We start from the raw sequence: 16,897 nt of genomic DNA on the forward strand, positions 1-16,897 counted from the left end.
GGTGGGCATTGAATGGATGTGGGAAGTGGCAAGAAACTGCCTTTGGGGGTGTTCAAATCTGATAAACTTATAAAAGTAAAATTCTGTGAAGAAGTGCTCAAAGGATGTTGGAAAATCAGTTTGCATTACATGGACTTCTTGGTTCAGATCCATTTTGGGTTGCAGAGTGTGTGGGATATGAGGTCTGCAAAATCCCTACCTGCTGACAACTCTTTAAACGTTTTCATCTGCGAACACTTGAATCACCTTGATCCTTTCTTGCAGCTTCATTCCCTTACTTGGAAATATAATCCTTGAGAATATACCTCCTACTGATAGGTTGTCTTCTGATTTCTTGAGGCCAAGAGCATACAAAATCCTTAATTTTATTATTTAACCTATATAATTTCAGGGACTGATACATTTTTCTGATGTTGCTGATATTCATTATCCTGTGAATTTATCTGTAAAGTATTTTTGGATACTTATGTGCTATGTGCGTAAAGGGAAGAGAGTTGAGAGGATCCACTGGAAAAGAAGGCAATGGTTTTCTACACTGTGCATATTTAAACGTTTATAGAACCATTCACTGATTTTTTTTCACTGCTTCTTTAGGGTTTATACTGTTAAATATCTGCATTTCAGCTGTTTGCAAACTGTACAGAAAAAAATCAATCCCTAGATGCCTTGGGTACCAACCATGGCTGCTGTTTTCTTGAAAAAACACTGACTTGAAAATATTTAATTTATTGAATTTGTGCACAGTTGCTGTGAAAATGATAATTTTTAAGTGGCTTTTCCCTTTACTCCGCTCTCACCAAGAAACTTGATGTTTAAAGTAAATTTTAGTTGCATACTCTTGTGAATATCTTTTGCTTCTGCAGCAGTGGCTAAAGTTAGTTTGTGATGAAGGATAGCTCATTGTTACTAGTTGGAACTGGATTTAAAACTAGCCACATCAGCTGCAGACTATAATGGGTCTTGAAAAATCTCAGTGTAATCAAAAGTAGATCATTTGTTGTTCAGCCAACTGTGTAATAAGTAGGGAAACAGTTTAGTTGATGACAGCAAGCAGAGAGGAAAAAGAAATAAATAAAGTGCATAGTTGTTCCTAAGCTCAGTCAATAAAACTTCTCTGAAGCTTTCTGAAGTTCTCATCTGTGATGGTGAAAATACCCATACAAGTGACAGCTGTCACATACACGTGTCTTCAAATTCAGGATACTAAAATGATGATCCATCAGATTCTGTATATGCACAACTGAGTGCCAAACAGGTATATAACTCAACTACCTCTGACTGAATCAATGAAAAGCAGGTTGTAGGTGGGGAATATAGTTGCTTCACTTGAAATCTGCCCAAATTATGTTCCTTTTTCCTTTAAAAGTATATATTTTGGCTTTTTTTTTTTTTTTTTTTTTTTTTTTTTTTTTTTTTTTTTTTTTTTTTTTTCCAGTCTGAGATTGTTGGCGTGATGTAAGTTTTAAATAAAAGGAGCTCTTCTCTTCATGGAAGCTGGATTATAATTCTTGATATTCACTTTAATCAAATTCTAAGATTGTGCTGAACAACAGAGGATTCAAAGAGCCCAGAGAAAATCAGACCAAGTGAATATTGTGTTTTAATTCCGTATGATTTTAATTAGAAATTGGGATTGTTTTACTTTTTTTTAAGGTCTTAAAGTTAGTAAGTCACTTGAAGATAAGTATCACCAAATTTTTTTCCTTGTCATGTGTGCAAGACCTCCTAATCAAAGTTCTGTTCACTTAAAGAATGTCTTGTTTCAAAAGTTACTGTTTATCTTTGGGAGTTTTTTTCCCCATTTGAAAAAATCAAAACCTGCTTTTATGTGGCAAATACTATTCTTGCTCTGGTTTTAATCTATATTGAAAACAAAAGCATAGAAATGTGAATTTATAATGTACGAAAGAACTGATTTCAGCCAAATTGGAGCTCAACGTAGGATTAATACTACACATGCAGACAGGAATTATGATAATAATAGCAGTCGACCAGGCAGTCTGCTCAAGTGGGAATACATTCCTCTGAGATGGTTGAATAATACAGAGTTTTTCTTTCATCTGAATGTGGCTTTATACTCTAGTGTGTATGAAACATTAAACTCCTGTATAGAAGTGTTATGAAATTGCAAAATGCAGTCTTTTTAAGTGAGGTCATGTAGTAGGTATTGGGTGAGGGAGCAGATAGCAGATTTGCAATAAGTGCACTTCAGTGTTCGTGTCTAATGCTGTAGGGCCAGTGTGGGTTATGTGGCTCCTAAGACAAAGTAATTTAAAAGGTGATATGAACTTAATTACTGCTCTGCCTTCTCACAGAAATGATGTTGTGTGGATGGGGATTTTACTTTGGACCCAGGGTTGTTAAAAAAATAGTCAAGATACCTGTATAGCTCTTACACTTATTAACTTTATTTAAGAATATTAGCTATTTTATCATGGTTATTTTTGTTGTATTCACCTTATTTGTCTCGTAGTATTTTTAGCAGTGTCTGTAAGTAGTCTTCTGCTGAAAGAACTAACACAGAATGAAAGTACAATGCACAGAGATTTTTAATATAGGGTGTAAAAAGTTACCAGAAATGCTATTACAAAGAGGATTAAATTCCCAGCTAAAATACAAAACAAAGAGGTTTTTTTTAGGCTGCATCTATGTAAAAAAAAACCCCAACCAATACAAAACAAACAAACAAATCAACCCCATTCAAAACACAGATCTTTGAAGCCCTCAGTGGCTCCAAAAAGCTAAATAACACATTTCTCACAGAACAAATGTTATACCCAACTAATGCTGAAATGTACAGTGTAGATAGATTTCAGCTATTACATCAGCACAGAGTCGTGCCCTGAACATAATCAGATGGACACTTTGTCAAAAATTTGTGCAAAAAATGTATCCAGAGTTACTGTACCAAATTTCACTCTCTCCCTGTGTAAACTGCTTTTAAAGTTTTAATTTACTACCCAATTTGCTTCTAGTAGTCTTTTACAGCATAATGAAGTATTAAAACTTTTTTCTTTAATGTTTTTTTTTAGGTCTTTCAAGTTGCATATGTCATCATCAAAGCTGCTAATGCTCCACGACCTGGAAACTGGATTTTGGAACGCTCCATAGATGGCACAGAGTTCAGACCATGGCAGTACTATGCAATTAGTGATACCGAGTGTTTAACTCGTTATAATATTACACCAAGAATTGGGCCACCAACTTACAAGAGAGATGATGAAGTGATCTGCACCTCCTATTACTCCAGACTAGTTCCCCTGGAACATGGAGAGGTATGTTTGTGTTTTGTACTTGTAGTTTGTGATGAAGAACATGGACTGATAGCAATTGGAAAACTTTTTAATTGCAGTTACAGAGTTCATCACTGTCAGCACTACCAGGTGAGCTGTTAATCTTCTTTAATGGTATTGTCTTTATATCATGTACCAGTAAAGCAAACTTTTAAATGTTGGGCTGAAACATGTCTTTGGCTCTGTGTATTGCCATTACTAAACTCTTTGTTCTCTCTTTCCACATAATTTGATGGTAGCTATTAGCTTTGAATTATTAGTTACTTTGTCCTGAAAGACTGTAACAGAGGCTCTGTGTTCTGCCAGGTTTTTCGTTTAGTAGAGAAAACTCCTATGTTTGGAACACCTGGTTGTGTGAGATAAAGCTGCAAACGCTGTTGGAAGTGCTTGGCACAGCAGGAACTCCTAAACAAGCCTTGGCATTGTTTCAGGGATGTAGCATAATTAAAAGGGCTATGAGTTGTGCAGCCTCGCTGTTGATCGTTTTTTCTTTTAACAAAATCTATTCATGGTACTTGTGTAATTTATTACATAGAGGCAGCCACATAATGAAATGATACATTAAACCCAGCAGTTACTCTATTGTGAATGCTATAATGTATGACCATGATAATAAATGTGACGTTATCCCATGGAGAATGCTAGTAACTCTTAGCTTAATAGAAATCAATATGTTTTTATTTCTTGAATAAAGAAAGATTGGAATATATGCAGCTGAGGGCCAAAGTGTGTCTAACATTCACATAAACTTGAAACTATCAGCAAGAAAAAACAATGAAATTCAGTAACATCAAGTCCCACTCACTTTAATCAAATGTTTATTGCAGTCATGTTAGCGTATGCCCAACCTGTCTACATAATTAACCAGAAAACTTTTAGGTTGGCTATATACAAACTATATGCCTCTTGTAATGTACATTTAATGGAGCATGCAACTCCAGCTCCAGGGATGCCAGAGATTCAGTTTAGTGACTTTTTTTTCTCATTCATTTTTCCTGATGGTACACATAATTAATTGGGTCACACTATCCAAAACATTGTGGCTTTTTTTTTTTTTTTTAAGTGCAGTAATAGAAAAACATAAGAACATAAAAAATGGCAGCATTAAATGTCAGTGTATTGCATAAAATCATAGAACCATTTAGACTGGAAAATACTTTTAAGGTCATCAAGTCCAACCATTAACCCAGCACTGCTAAGTTCACCAATAAACCATGTCCTTAAGTGACATACTTACTGTCTTTCTGTTACCTCCTGAGATGGTGACTCCACCACTTCCCTGGCCAGCCTGTTCCAGTGCTTGACAACTCTTTCCTTGCAAGAAGTTTTCCTGCTTTCCCAACTGAAACTCCCTTGGCACAACCCAAAGCCATTTCCTTTCATTATATCACTTGTTATCTGGGAGAAGAGACTGACACTCACCTGCCTACAACGTCCTTGCAGGTAGTTGTAGAGAGCAATAAGGTACCCCTTTAGTCTCCTTTTCTCCAGGCTAAACAACCCCAGGTTCCTCAGCTGCTCCTCATGAGACCCAGCACTTGGCCTTGTTGAACCTCATCCAATTAACTTAGGCCCATCGATCCAACCAATCGATAAACACACAGGCATAAAAGCTGTCATTCACAAAGGACAGACATCTTCTTTGTACCTGGAATGTCTGTCAGACAGGAATATTTCCTCCACAGAACATCTCACAACCTGGACCCTTGGCACCCTTTTGAAAATACATATATTTAGTGCTTTGTAATTGGTTCTGGCCACTCTGTTAAACTTCAGCATAGCCCTGTATGAATCCTTGAGACCAGCTGGTCTTTATAAGTGTCTGTCTTGTATCCAGCACTTGTTAGCATCCTGATGTTCTGCAGTCAACTTGAAGTGTCTTGGTGTGAAATAACTGTTTGGGCAAAAAGACCATGTATCTAAATGTGGATGTCAATAATAACATGTTTTGCCAAATCAGACATTGTCCCATTTTGACTGCTAGATTTTTTACAGGTTTGAAAAGTTATAGTTGCTCTTCTGTAAACTCTGTTGTTTGCCTGATTTATACTTCTTGAAGATCTGCTTCCAGAAATATACATAATGAAGTTAGGGCTTGTGATGAATTCGAAGGCTTAAAATGCAGTTATTTGAAAATGGTCCTGAATTATGGGGCATGAATATGCTAAAAAAACATAATACAAATATATTGCTGTGTGTGAGCTTATATAAGCAATATATTAGCCAAATTCAGCAGTGTGTGAGGAGAATCGTTGTATTTCTTCTTTAGTGTCTTAGTTACTATCCCTACTGTTTTTGCCTTTTCCTACTTGGAAAGATTCCTTTACTGTCTCTATAAAATTTGTAGTATATTATTACAGAATTTAAAATACATCTATTGTTGAGTATATGTGTGTTACATTTTTCAATAGAAGCAGTGCAGTGATATTTAAATATTTGACCAACAATTATGCCGTGTAATTCCCAGCAGAAAACATGGCTTCTGAATGAATATGTTGCCCCCGATTTTCCTAAAGAGAAGACTGACATGTGGTGGACAGGTTCAGTCTTCAGTTGCATAAAACATGGGTACAAGGAGGAAAAGTCCTGTCTGTGACAGGATGCAGGAAGAGTTCTGAAACTGCAACAAGGAAAACATGGGTTAGAGACTAGGAACATTTCTAACACTAAAGCCAGAAAGAGCTGGAATAAATTGTCTTGGAGGATTGTAGAGTCAGCACCAACAGTGGTCTTCAAAAACAGGTTGATCAAACATCTAACAAATCTAGTAAATCGTACTTTGGCATAGGAAGTGGACTAGAAGATTTCTATGTGTTTCTATGAGAACTGAACACTATATTGGGTGGTGTTAATTTGCAGGTTTGGACCTGGAAAATGTATTGGTTTTCAGAACTGTTATTCTGCAGTTGAAAAATGGATGGGATATCAGAAAAATGGAATTCTTTGAACACAGTGTGTTAGAATATTAAGATGGAATGGTGGTAACCAATAAATGGCAAAATTATATTTTTGAGAGTGTGACCTCTATTACAACTCTCCCCTTGTATGTCTTTGAAATAACACATTTACTCTCTAGAAAGTCCCTAGCTCCACTACAGAACTAAGTTTGTGGGTTTTTTAAATACTAATAAAAAAATTCTTCATTATTTAGAAATATTTTCAGGGGAACAATTTGACAGTACTGGACAAAGTTAAAACTGTAAGTTCAAGAGTAGTATATGAGACAAAATTGCTCCTCATAAATGGGGATATGCCATGAACTCTAAAATGCAGCTGACAAACCCATTTGTTATGGACACCAGGTGAACTGTTTAACATTTGTTTGTTGTTGTATTGGTTTTCACTTTTGTCCAAAAAATGGAGCAGGAATTGTATGGTCATATGAGACTATATCCTTGTGTATTCCTAAGTTACTTTGGAAGGAAGGGAGCACAGAATAAGCTGTGCAGCTTGATACCAAAAGTCATCTTAGTGGGGCCAATTAGAATTGTGCAAGAAAGATGGAGGCCAGATGAGTGGATTTGTGGTGGTAGCCCCTTGCTTTCAGTTGTCATCTGTGTTGTGGCTTCCCACTGCATTCTCGTGTCACCAAATACTCCTTGCTGACTGTGCAACCCTGTCACTGGTATCTTTAGAATTAATGACCCCAGACCAGATTGAGAATGTGTGCCATATTATGTTTTGCAATAAGATCTTTTCTATTTGTGGAGAAGAAATTTGTAAGGACAAAACTGTGCCTATGGCCAGAGTTACGTGTTCCATCTCAGTGAGGGAGTGAAGGAGGACTGCAGGAACTAGGGACTAGCCTTTTTACTGTTCTTCTTTTTGTGCTATCTCCACGAAAGTCTAGGAATCTCAGGACTATGATGAACTGATAGTGGTGGTTTCAGAAATGTGTGAGTCAGGAAGCAGGAATTTTACCTGCAGATAGATAATGGGGAAATAAAGAGAATTCTGTGTAGTCATGTCACCATCTTGAGCTGTTGGGAAATAAGCTTAAGTTCTATGGTTTTGATTCTCAGACTGACGTTGTTCCAAATGAATCACAATTATATTTATGATTAAGCAAACCTTTCTTTCTAGATTCACACATCACTGATCAATGGTAGGCCTAGCGCTGATGATCCTTCACAGAAGCTTTTGGAATTTACTTCTGCACGATACATTCGCCTACGACTGCAGCGTATTAGAACTCTGAATGCTGACCTCATGACTCTCAGCCACAATGATCCTAAAGAACTAGACCCCATTGTTACCAGAAGGGTAAGCTGATTGTTCATAAAGGGTATTCAGAATAGCTTGATGGGAGAGAATATTCTTATCTGTTTGGGAAAGAGGCAGTTCTTAATCCTTGCCATTCATAGAGTTGTTTTGATAGGTTTTTAGTTCTTGCCTTCACTTTTACAGCATTAACAACAATATCCTTGTCATAAACAACTTTGAGAAAAAGCTTTTTAGAGATTGTTTTTACTTGGGGTTTTTTTGTTCTTGTTTCTGTAAATGATTTATGCTAGGAACAGTTTATAATGCCTTATCATCAAAATAAAAAACATGGTTTGGATTGTGGAAATACCACTTTACGTTGCTCTTGATGAAAATGAAGTACCTTTTCTGGTGTATCCAGGATTACTTAAAAACCTTGCCATTGTGAGTTTTCAAGTCTCCTGAGAGTTTTCTTCATTTTTGTTTCAAAGCCCATGAATTAATAATAATATAAAACCTTGGAGAGAATTCTGAGAGTATTAACTGATATGTACCCACTTGATATTGAAATTGGGGAAACTGAGGCCCCAAGCACTTAGGCTGACTTCTCTATGCTCTCTCATAAATTCAGTGTTGGAACCTCAATGACAGCATCTATCTTGACTGACAGTTCTGCAGTATTTCTGCTTTGTATCTCACTATTTTAACTGTCTTAATTTGCCCAAAATTCTTAGGTTATGACATCACAGGCTTCAAGTTTTTCTGTGAAGTAGGCTTTCTGATGAGGACAGAAAAACATGAGAAGTATTCTGTCTATCCCTTCCTTTCTAGCTCTTTGCCTTGAATAATATCTGCAGGCAATGCTTCCTGGTGAAGGGGCAGGACTCTTTCAGTTTGTGACTTCTCTGATACAGGCAATCCTTGTGCTGTCTGGATAGCTGAGTACAAGGGAGAAAGGAACTTAGATTTGATCAGGTTTGGTGGGTACTTTTAAGGCAGCACTGCTTCTACTTTGGTCATGGAGGTGCACATTCAGCTGCAGCGTTTCAAAGTGTAAAATCTGGATATTCTGCATGTTCTGTCTGACTCCTATGGGAATTGCTAGCATGAAGTCTTCAAGAGCAGAGTATTGGACAACTGCTCCAGCTTGTGCCTTGCTGGCAGTGGGGAAATGCACAGCCTGAGCAGGTGAGGAGTTCCTGTGGAGCAGGCTGGTTGATATTTAGATCTGTTGATAGTACTGAAATATCAAGAAATACACCACCAAAGGGAAAGGGTTGATGTGGAAGCATACAAACATACAGCTGGGAAACAAGACTGTTGAGGACAAGCATTCCCATTGCTTTTGTAACATACACAGTTGTGCAATCCCGGGCTTAGTACTACTCCACCTAGCACTACTTAGTGCAGTTTTGCATGAAAAGCTACACGTTCTCATTTTCAAAACAGGCAGGTTTTATTTGCCAGCATTCGCAAATCCCAGTGTCTCGCTTTGTGTCTCACTGTGCAACCAACGGTAACAAAGATAATCACTTCCAGCTTTTTGAATGCTGTTTTATTGTTTTTGAAGACTTTGCATCCAGCTGTTGATTCCAATTATGTTTGGTTTCTTGTACATAGTCCTGAAAAATGGCTGATGCAGAACTTTTTGTAAGTGTTCAACAGCACCTTTATTTCTATATTCGTTTATTTATTTCTGTCTGATTTGATTATCATTGGTCTCTTGTTCAACTTCAAGCTGCACACAGCTGCTGTGACCCATACTCTGTAAGGAAATAAGACGAAGGAGATGAAGGAGGAAATGCAATGAAAAACACAGTTCTGCTTTTGTCCTCCTCCTTTTCTCAGTCTAACCTCCTTCTCTGTAGTTAAGGACTTACTGTTCATGATAAGTCCCTGAATGATTTTTGTAGTTCAAACATAACATTAAAAACCCTTCTAAAACACTGAACATAATAAGAATTTTAAAACATTAAAAAAAATAAGTATGAAATCAAAGAGTCTATTTTACTACAGCTCCAAGACCCTTCAAAGAAATAATAGTCCAGCAGTCAGCATGTCTGACCACCCAGGAATACCTCCTCTTCCTAAACCGGATGATTTCAGGGTTGTTAGGTCTGAAAGTCTTGAACTCTTCCCTTAGAAGTATCCTCAAAAAGTGTTTCTTTTTTATTCCCCTGTAGTACATATTTCCCAGGATACAAACAGGCCAACCATGCTGATACTGCAGCTGTAACTGAACCCAGATGGTCATTTCCTGCCTCTTCTTTGCCTTGAAAATGAAATCCTTTCGTTATGTATTTTGCTTTTGCTCACCACCTGGCAATATTAATGGATAGTATTCTGCTGTATCACCAGTTTTGAAGCTAAGAGTTTGGATGGAATATTTCACTGGCTACACAGTAGTAACAAAGAGCTGGTCTGGAAGTGAGTGTGCAGAGTGGTTTTAAGGGATGGCAGAGTTCCCTTGTTAAGAAAGCATATTTTAGTTCCCAGACTGACATTAAAATATGGCATTTTTTTAATGCTTTATGGTTTCTTAAAGGGTGAAAAAAGGAATTTTTTTTTTTACAAGTAAATTTTGGCTGAGGTCACATTTGGTGGGCTTTCCTGAAGCTGGGGAGTTTTACTTACTTACTTAGAAGTTAAAAGTCAATTATTGTTTCATACCAATGAGAAAAAACATGGAAAAAATAAATAAAGCAAAAATGGATGGTTTTCCCAAATGGTAAATACTTTAAAGTATTTATTTTATTTTTGAAGTCACAGTGGAATTGAATGCTGATATTTTATTTTGCAGAGTAGGACAGGGAAATGCATATACATTTAAATGTCTTTTATTCATCCCTTTTTCAACTTTGTTTTTTGTAGTACTACTATTCAATAAAGGACATCTCTGTTGGTGGTATGTGTATTTGTTATGGCCATGCTCGAAGCTGCCCTCTGGATGAAGTCACAAAGGTATTCTTTAATCTCATTATTTTCACAAAACAGCTTTTCCAATTAAAATAAAAAATCGCCTAAGGAGAATGAGAAAGAGGAAGCTAAAAGAGATCTTATGATACAGTGCATGCAAATTATTCACTGAATTTTTCTTCCTTTTCTGAGCAAGCATATCTGGGTCTCTGGTAGTGTAACTTTTCTGAAGTAATCTCTTTTTCTTCGGCATTCGAGGGGCATAAGAAATAGTCTCTCTTGCAACCCAGAAGATTTGCACCTCCTGTTCTAGAAAGGCTATTTCCCAATAGTTGATGGTTCTGAAATTGATTATTAATTGTAGGGTATTTGTGAGTCTTGACATTTTCTGTAGTTATTCCGATACTGGGCAGACTTTTGGTAACATTAATTAAATTATCCATTAAAAAATATTTCAGAGGTGAATTCTTTATTCTTAGAAATTGCAGTGCCAGTGTGAACACAACACATGTGGAGAGAGCTGTAACAAGTGCTGTCCAGGCTACCACCAGAAACCATGGAGACCAGGAACCCTTTCTGCTGGGAACAAATGCGAGAGTAAGTATGCACAGACATTTAGATAGTTTCACAAAGTCTTATTATTTTCTTGCTTGAATTTGCTTTCATATAGATCTATACTAATTCCCTAGAAAAATCCATGAACTCTGAACTGTCTTTATGGGATGGTTCAAAGGTAGAAAGCCTACTTTTAGTCGTAATTGTTAAGTTGGTTTTAAACAATCTGTCCAATCTGACTTGCTGGCTAGTGAAGTTGTCATGTAGTATAGCTTTTGGAGTATTTTTTTTTTTTAAGGAACTTGTGGATTTATTGCACTCCTGTAGAAACTAGCAGATTTGCATCAATCATTTTGTTAACTACTTGAATTGCAAATTTCTTACACTGATCATAAATTTTGTCAGATAAACAACTTTGTTCTGATAACAAAGGTTTTGAAAGAAACTCCCTATTGACCAATTACATTTCAGATTGTCTGACAGAATGTCTGATAGATTGTGCCAGTATGGCTGAATATGTTGCTAGGGCTAATGCATAATACAAGCTGCAGACAATTGACAATTAAGAACCTATTAGATACAATTTAAAATTCTGGATGGATAAGTAGTTTTTTGGTTAAAGCATTTGCACCAGTCTTAATGTCACTCTTTGGAAAGTAGTTGTTTATGACAGTTTGGACTGAAGTATCCTCTAACCTAAATCAAATTTATACCTGTGTACTGGCATTGTTGACTTCTCAGATTTTTGTCTATAATACAAATAAGAGAAGGACTAGGAAGATTTTTTTTATGCAGGAAACAGAAAATGAAGGAACAGTTATTACTAATTGACACATCACTGCAGACCTCAGTCCTGAGGGGGTTGTCTTAGTGGGATCTACAGAATACTGTTAAAAACAGTGCAACTGATGTGATAGTGGTTTTGAAATGTCCTAACTTGCTAAGTGTATTAAGACTGTTGAAGCATATGGCATGGTTAAAGGGAAAAAGCACACTTCTGAGACAAGTTGATAGGCTCTTCTACTTACATTTTCCACTTTGAAAAATGTCAGTGGTATAGGAACTGTTTCACAATATAAATTAATTTCCATCTCTTCTCAGAGTGCAACTGTCATAACAAAGCAGAAGATTGTTATTACAATCAGAGTATTGCAGATCAGAAAAGGAGCATGGATATTCATGGCCAGTATACAGGAGGTGGTGTGTGTTTAAACTGCACTCAACATACTACTGGGATCAACTGTGAAATGTGTGCTGATGGATATTTTAGACCACACAAAGTAAGATTTAGAAAATATCATTCTAATGTTTTGGTGAATTACAATGTACTATCATGATGTGTATTTCAGCTGTTTTTAAGTAATATATATATTTTTATCAGTTGCATAATAGCTAAGAACTGTAGAGGGGTTTTTTGTAAATCATATAACAGCAAAACTTTCAGGAAAAACCAAAATACTTGTGCAGCTGTGTGGGAAGGCAAGTCAAACTGTTGGAGAAGAAAAAAAATAGGTGAGAATGAAGCTTGAGATCGTAGTGTGGAAATGTGCATGTTCTGATAGGAACCCCAGTTTTCCTGTGGATAAAGCCATAAAAAGTGCCAGTATTAAAGTCTTGAAAAGTGCTAACATTATGTGCCATCCTGTGTCAGCCCCTGTCAATCAGTGTTAAAAAGGATTGTTACATGGTTCTAAGATCAAACTCTTTGGCTTATGAGATGTTGCAACAAATATTATTCTTGATGCGATTAGGGTATAATGAGACATATTGAACTAAATTTCTACTCCACAAGGTCTTACTTTGGCAGGTTTATATGTATTTTGGAAAACCCATACTTTACAAATCCAGCAGAAATAGGTGCAGAGAGCAAGGGGGAGTCTGTAGGAGCATGGCTAGGCAACAGGCACAGGTCATTCAAACAGGTAAATTGGAGTCAGAGATTGTCTTACAGTTCCTGTAAGAAGCATGAAAGAAAAGTCTTCAATCAACTTGTACCCATTAAATGTGTATCTAGAGGTTTAGCAAAACTAGCAAAATAATGATTTTCTTTTACAGCTGAATCACCTCAAAGGAAAAATTTCCAAGAAAAAAAATAAAGTCTTTGCCATATACATTGTGTCACCTTATATTTCAAAGATACTATAGATCATGAAGTCAGAATGAGTCTACATTAATAGATAATCTGTCCTTCCATTGAACACAGAGCCAAAGATTTCTTTCATTTCCTTCCTCTTTGAACCAGAATATCTTTGCAAAAAGCATCCATTCTTGTCTTCAACATTTCACCATCTTTGGCAAACCATCACAGTGGTTAATTACTGTTACATTAAAAAAATGTCTATTTATGCTCCATGTGTCAGGCTTCAGCTTCTAGCCATTAGCAGTCAGTATACCTTTGTGCTATAGGAGACCAAATTTTATACCTACATTTAAGTTTTTTTCTAAGCTGCAATCCCCTGATCTTTCAGTTTGCTAAAATTAGACTAGTCCCTTGATCTGTTGTTCCATATTACCTTTTCCAGTCTTCATTAGTTTTAGTTTTACTGATTGAAGACAAGATAATTTGAGGTAATAATTTGTGAATTTGACGGAAAACTATCATTTTGTAGGTTTCTCCGTATGAGGATCACCCCTGCTACCCCTGTGACTGCGACCCATTCGGCTCTCTGAGTTCTGACTGTGTTAAAGATGAGCACCATTCTGACTCGCAGCGTGGTAAGGGAGCGGGAAGTGCTTTTCCCTAAGCTTCAAATCTGGCTTTATTTCTAGTCTGAGGAAACACTTACCTACCTTTGAATGGCTGCCTGTTAGGTACCTCTTCAGAGCAATGGTACATCTTTAGGAAGGTGAGGCTGAGGTGCATAGCACAATTTTATGGTTTTAAGGTAGATGAGGTCCCTGAGGGTGTTCTGTTGAGATTGTGGGCTCCTACTATGTAGAGCAATGTGAAGGATTGAGATCTGTTGTTTGTGAATGCTGTTACAGCTGTCACAAAATCCCTTTTACTGCAGTTTCTGTGCTTCTGGTACTTTAGCATGAAAAATAGCTGGTGAGACTGACCTTATGCAAAGTATCTGTGTGAAATATAACATAGACTGTAATAAAAAAGGAATGCTAAATTATTTACACCCTCTGAGACATCTTGAAAACAGCCTATTGTCTGCTTTTATTTATTTTTTTTTCTACTTTTGCTATTCAAGGAACTTGGCCAGGTCAGTGTCCATGCAGAGAAGGTTACACGGGAGAAAAATGTGATCGTTGTGCGTTTGGGTATCGGGGCTATCCAAACTGCCTGCGTTGCAACTGCAGCTTGATTGGTAGCATTAATGAAGATCCATGCATGGAACCTTGTCTTTGCAAGGTGAGTACTAAACTGTCATTTTTGTTTAAAGTTGAACCTGTGCATTGATTTGTAAACTCCTTTTTAATAGTGAAGTTACTTCATTGACTGAGGAGATAACTTCTTTTATAGGAAGTACCCTGGTGTAACTGTACACCTGACAACATACAAATTAAAATTACTAACTGTTCTCTGTACTGAAAAATATGGTGATTCATATTGAGTAGTTCTTTGTGTTACTGATACAACATTTGCTATAATAATGGGCCAGGGTTACGTTAAAGTGAAATAAAAATGTACATGTGAATGTGAGGGAGTCACAGAGAGAATGAGTGTATGTCTAGCCGTGTTTGGTTTTAGGGATGAGCTGATACTTCTCTTTGAAGTAATTGATTTCTTGTAAAAAAACTGGATGTGTTTAAGACATCTGCTTTGTATGAGGAAACAGCAGGCATTTGGAAACAACTATTGGAACCATTGCCCTAGATGTATGTATGAAATATGATTTAACTATTCAATTGCAAAATATAACCAATAAAATATTTTTAAAGAGAATTTTGCAGCCTTTTATAATTTGGTAAATATCCAAACCCCTTAAAATGTCTTGCAGCTGTAGATTCCACTCAATTTTATTACAAAGCTGTATGTTAATATTTAAAGAAGCTACTTAATTGTCTGAATGAAATGTTAGCTAGTAGTTTATATATTTGTTGCGAAGTATTACAGTGAACAGGAACTGAAAAAAGGTGGTTTGTTTGACAACTTTTCTGAAAATTCTTAGTCCTTTTGCATAATTTATGTGATCCAAAATATCAAACACATAAATAACTGGAGTCAGGAAGAAAGAAATGGCTCCAATAGCCAATTTAAATATGAAAAAGGAAATACAATCTTTCTGACTGATTTTGAGCTAGAGTAATGCTACATCAGCCAGTGCAGGTAACTGGTGAAAATGTTGGTACAAACTGGACAAGAAACTGCCCCCTTTCAGTGCTGTAATGGGCATGAGCCTGGCATACAGATTTTTTAGGTCAGATCACCAACCAGCGGACCACACTAAAGAGATGAAAGGAGAAAAGTTGTGTGCTCCAAATATCAGGTGAAGGAAACAGGATTTGTAAGACTTTGTAGACTCTATGAACACAGTAGAGCAAGCATAAAACAAGAATAGTTTTATACACTGCGTTTCCTGGTATTTGATCTTTCACCAAACACAACTCTTGAGGCCTAGTCATTGGGTAAGAATTTTATTTTTCATTAAGAAATAAATAATTTTTGTGTAATAACATTACAGAGACAGTGAAATGTGTGATCCAAATGCATCCTAAAACTGAGAAATAAAAAAGCTGAAAAGACCATATAAATACTATTTTTTGAAAAATCCAGAATTTTAAAATCTCATTATCTCAAGAACCACTTTACCTGCAAGTTTGGATATTAACAAATACAAGCAGTCATCCTCAGCCTTTGAATCAGAGCTGGGGATCACAAATTTTTAATATGCTTTGCAAAACCAGCTTGTGCTTTGCTTACAAAAGCACATGACCTGCTCGTTTAGGGAGGTCTTACATAAACTTGACGTGCCAAACACTGTTGCAGAAGAAGAGACAGCTGAAAGTCTCAGATTTCCCTCTGGTAGACCTGAAATTTGTTCTGTGGGACCAAATCTGATATAAGTCTGGAGTCTGGAGTGATTCTTTTGACTGAAGTTACCCTTGTTACTGCTTCTGAAAGCAGAATTTGGTCCATGGGCTTTGCATTTCTCATGGCAATGCCAAGGAAGTTGTGCTTCACTTGTATGCCCTGCAACCTTGGTGTCCTAACCTATATGTATCTGGGAACTTTGTGGTGTGCTCTGTGAAGTTTTCTTTGCCTTTGTAATGGAATTTTTCCATAGTGGAAACCAAAGGTTTTGATGGGAGAGTGGTATGTGTCTATGTTTTGTTCTGGTACAAAGCTAGGACATTGTCAGAATCTTGTCCCTGGCAGTAGGAAATGTTCTGTATCTTACTGTGTAGATATGTGCTCGGAGATCTACTGTTCACACAGCTTTGTGGGCATTTATCAAGTACCTCTGCTGGTTTGTCTGTCAACAGCAATTGTCTACAAAGTTTTTGATGAAATAACCACATATTGGCTGTACAAATTTTATGTAACAAAAAAAAATAATAGATGTGTTGTTTTGGCTTTCCCCCCCGCCTCCACCCCCTTACAGTCTGCACTGAAAGAGATATGTAGCAGTATGCTCTGAACTATCCAATTTGCATGGTAAAGAGGCAGCAGGCCAGTGAAAGTAGCTAAAGGAGTGTAGCACCTGTGTTTTTGAAGTAAGAGTTTCTGTACCTTAGCCAGAGCATATTGGGAGGAAGAGCTGCCAGCCAGCACAAGTATATGTGGTGTTCTTCCAGAAGAGGTGGCAGCATTAGGAAGGAGCACAGTGTCAGTATTAATAGATGGTTGAGGAACTGTTGTCTTGACACTGCCTGTGGTAGCTCCAAGAGCCTGGCCTTAAATGTCAACTTTTTGGATTCTATCTGGTGAGCTATCTGAAAGATAATCCATCTGGATTCAGTAAATGCGAGAACTTATA

General features: G+C 36.9%; 1 protein-coding gene across 1 annotated transcript in view; it reads left to right on the forward strand.

Moving 5' to 3' along the window:
• LAMA1 (laminin subunit alpha 1) overlaps positions 1-16,897 on the forward strand; it is a 100,491-nt gene that overhangs the window by 26,443 nt on the left and 57,151 nt on the right. The window contains exons 4-10 of the mRNA XM_027882066.1: positions 3,033-3,275; positions 7,377-7,556; positions 10,368-10,457; positions 10,892-11,009; positions 12,069-12,247; positions 13,577-13,682; positions 14,168-14,328. Coding sequence (XP_027737867.1) covers positions 3,033-3,275; positions 7,377-7,556; positions 10,368-10,457; positions 10,892-11,009; positions 12,069-12,247; positions 13,577-13,682; positions 14,168-14,328 — 1,077 coding nt within the window. The remainder of the gene's footprint in view (positions 1-3,032; positions 3,276-7,376; positions 7,557-10,367; positions 10,458-10,891; positions 11,010-12,068; positions 12,248-13,576; positions 13,683-14,167; positions 14,329-16,897) is intronic.

Source organism: Empidonax traillii, unplaced genomic scaffold, assembly GCF_003031625.1.
Source record: "Empidonax traillii isolate 1590-97213 ecotype Southwest subspecies unplaced genomic scaffold, ASM303162v1 scaffold100:size1405979, whole genome shotgun sequence".
Classification (NCBI taxonomy): Eukaryota; Metazoa; Chordata; class Aves; order Passeriformes; family Tyrannidae; genus Empidonax; species Empidonax traillii.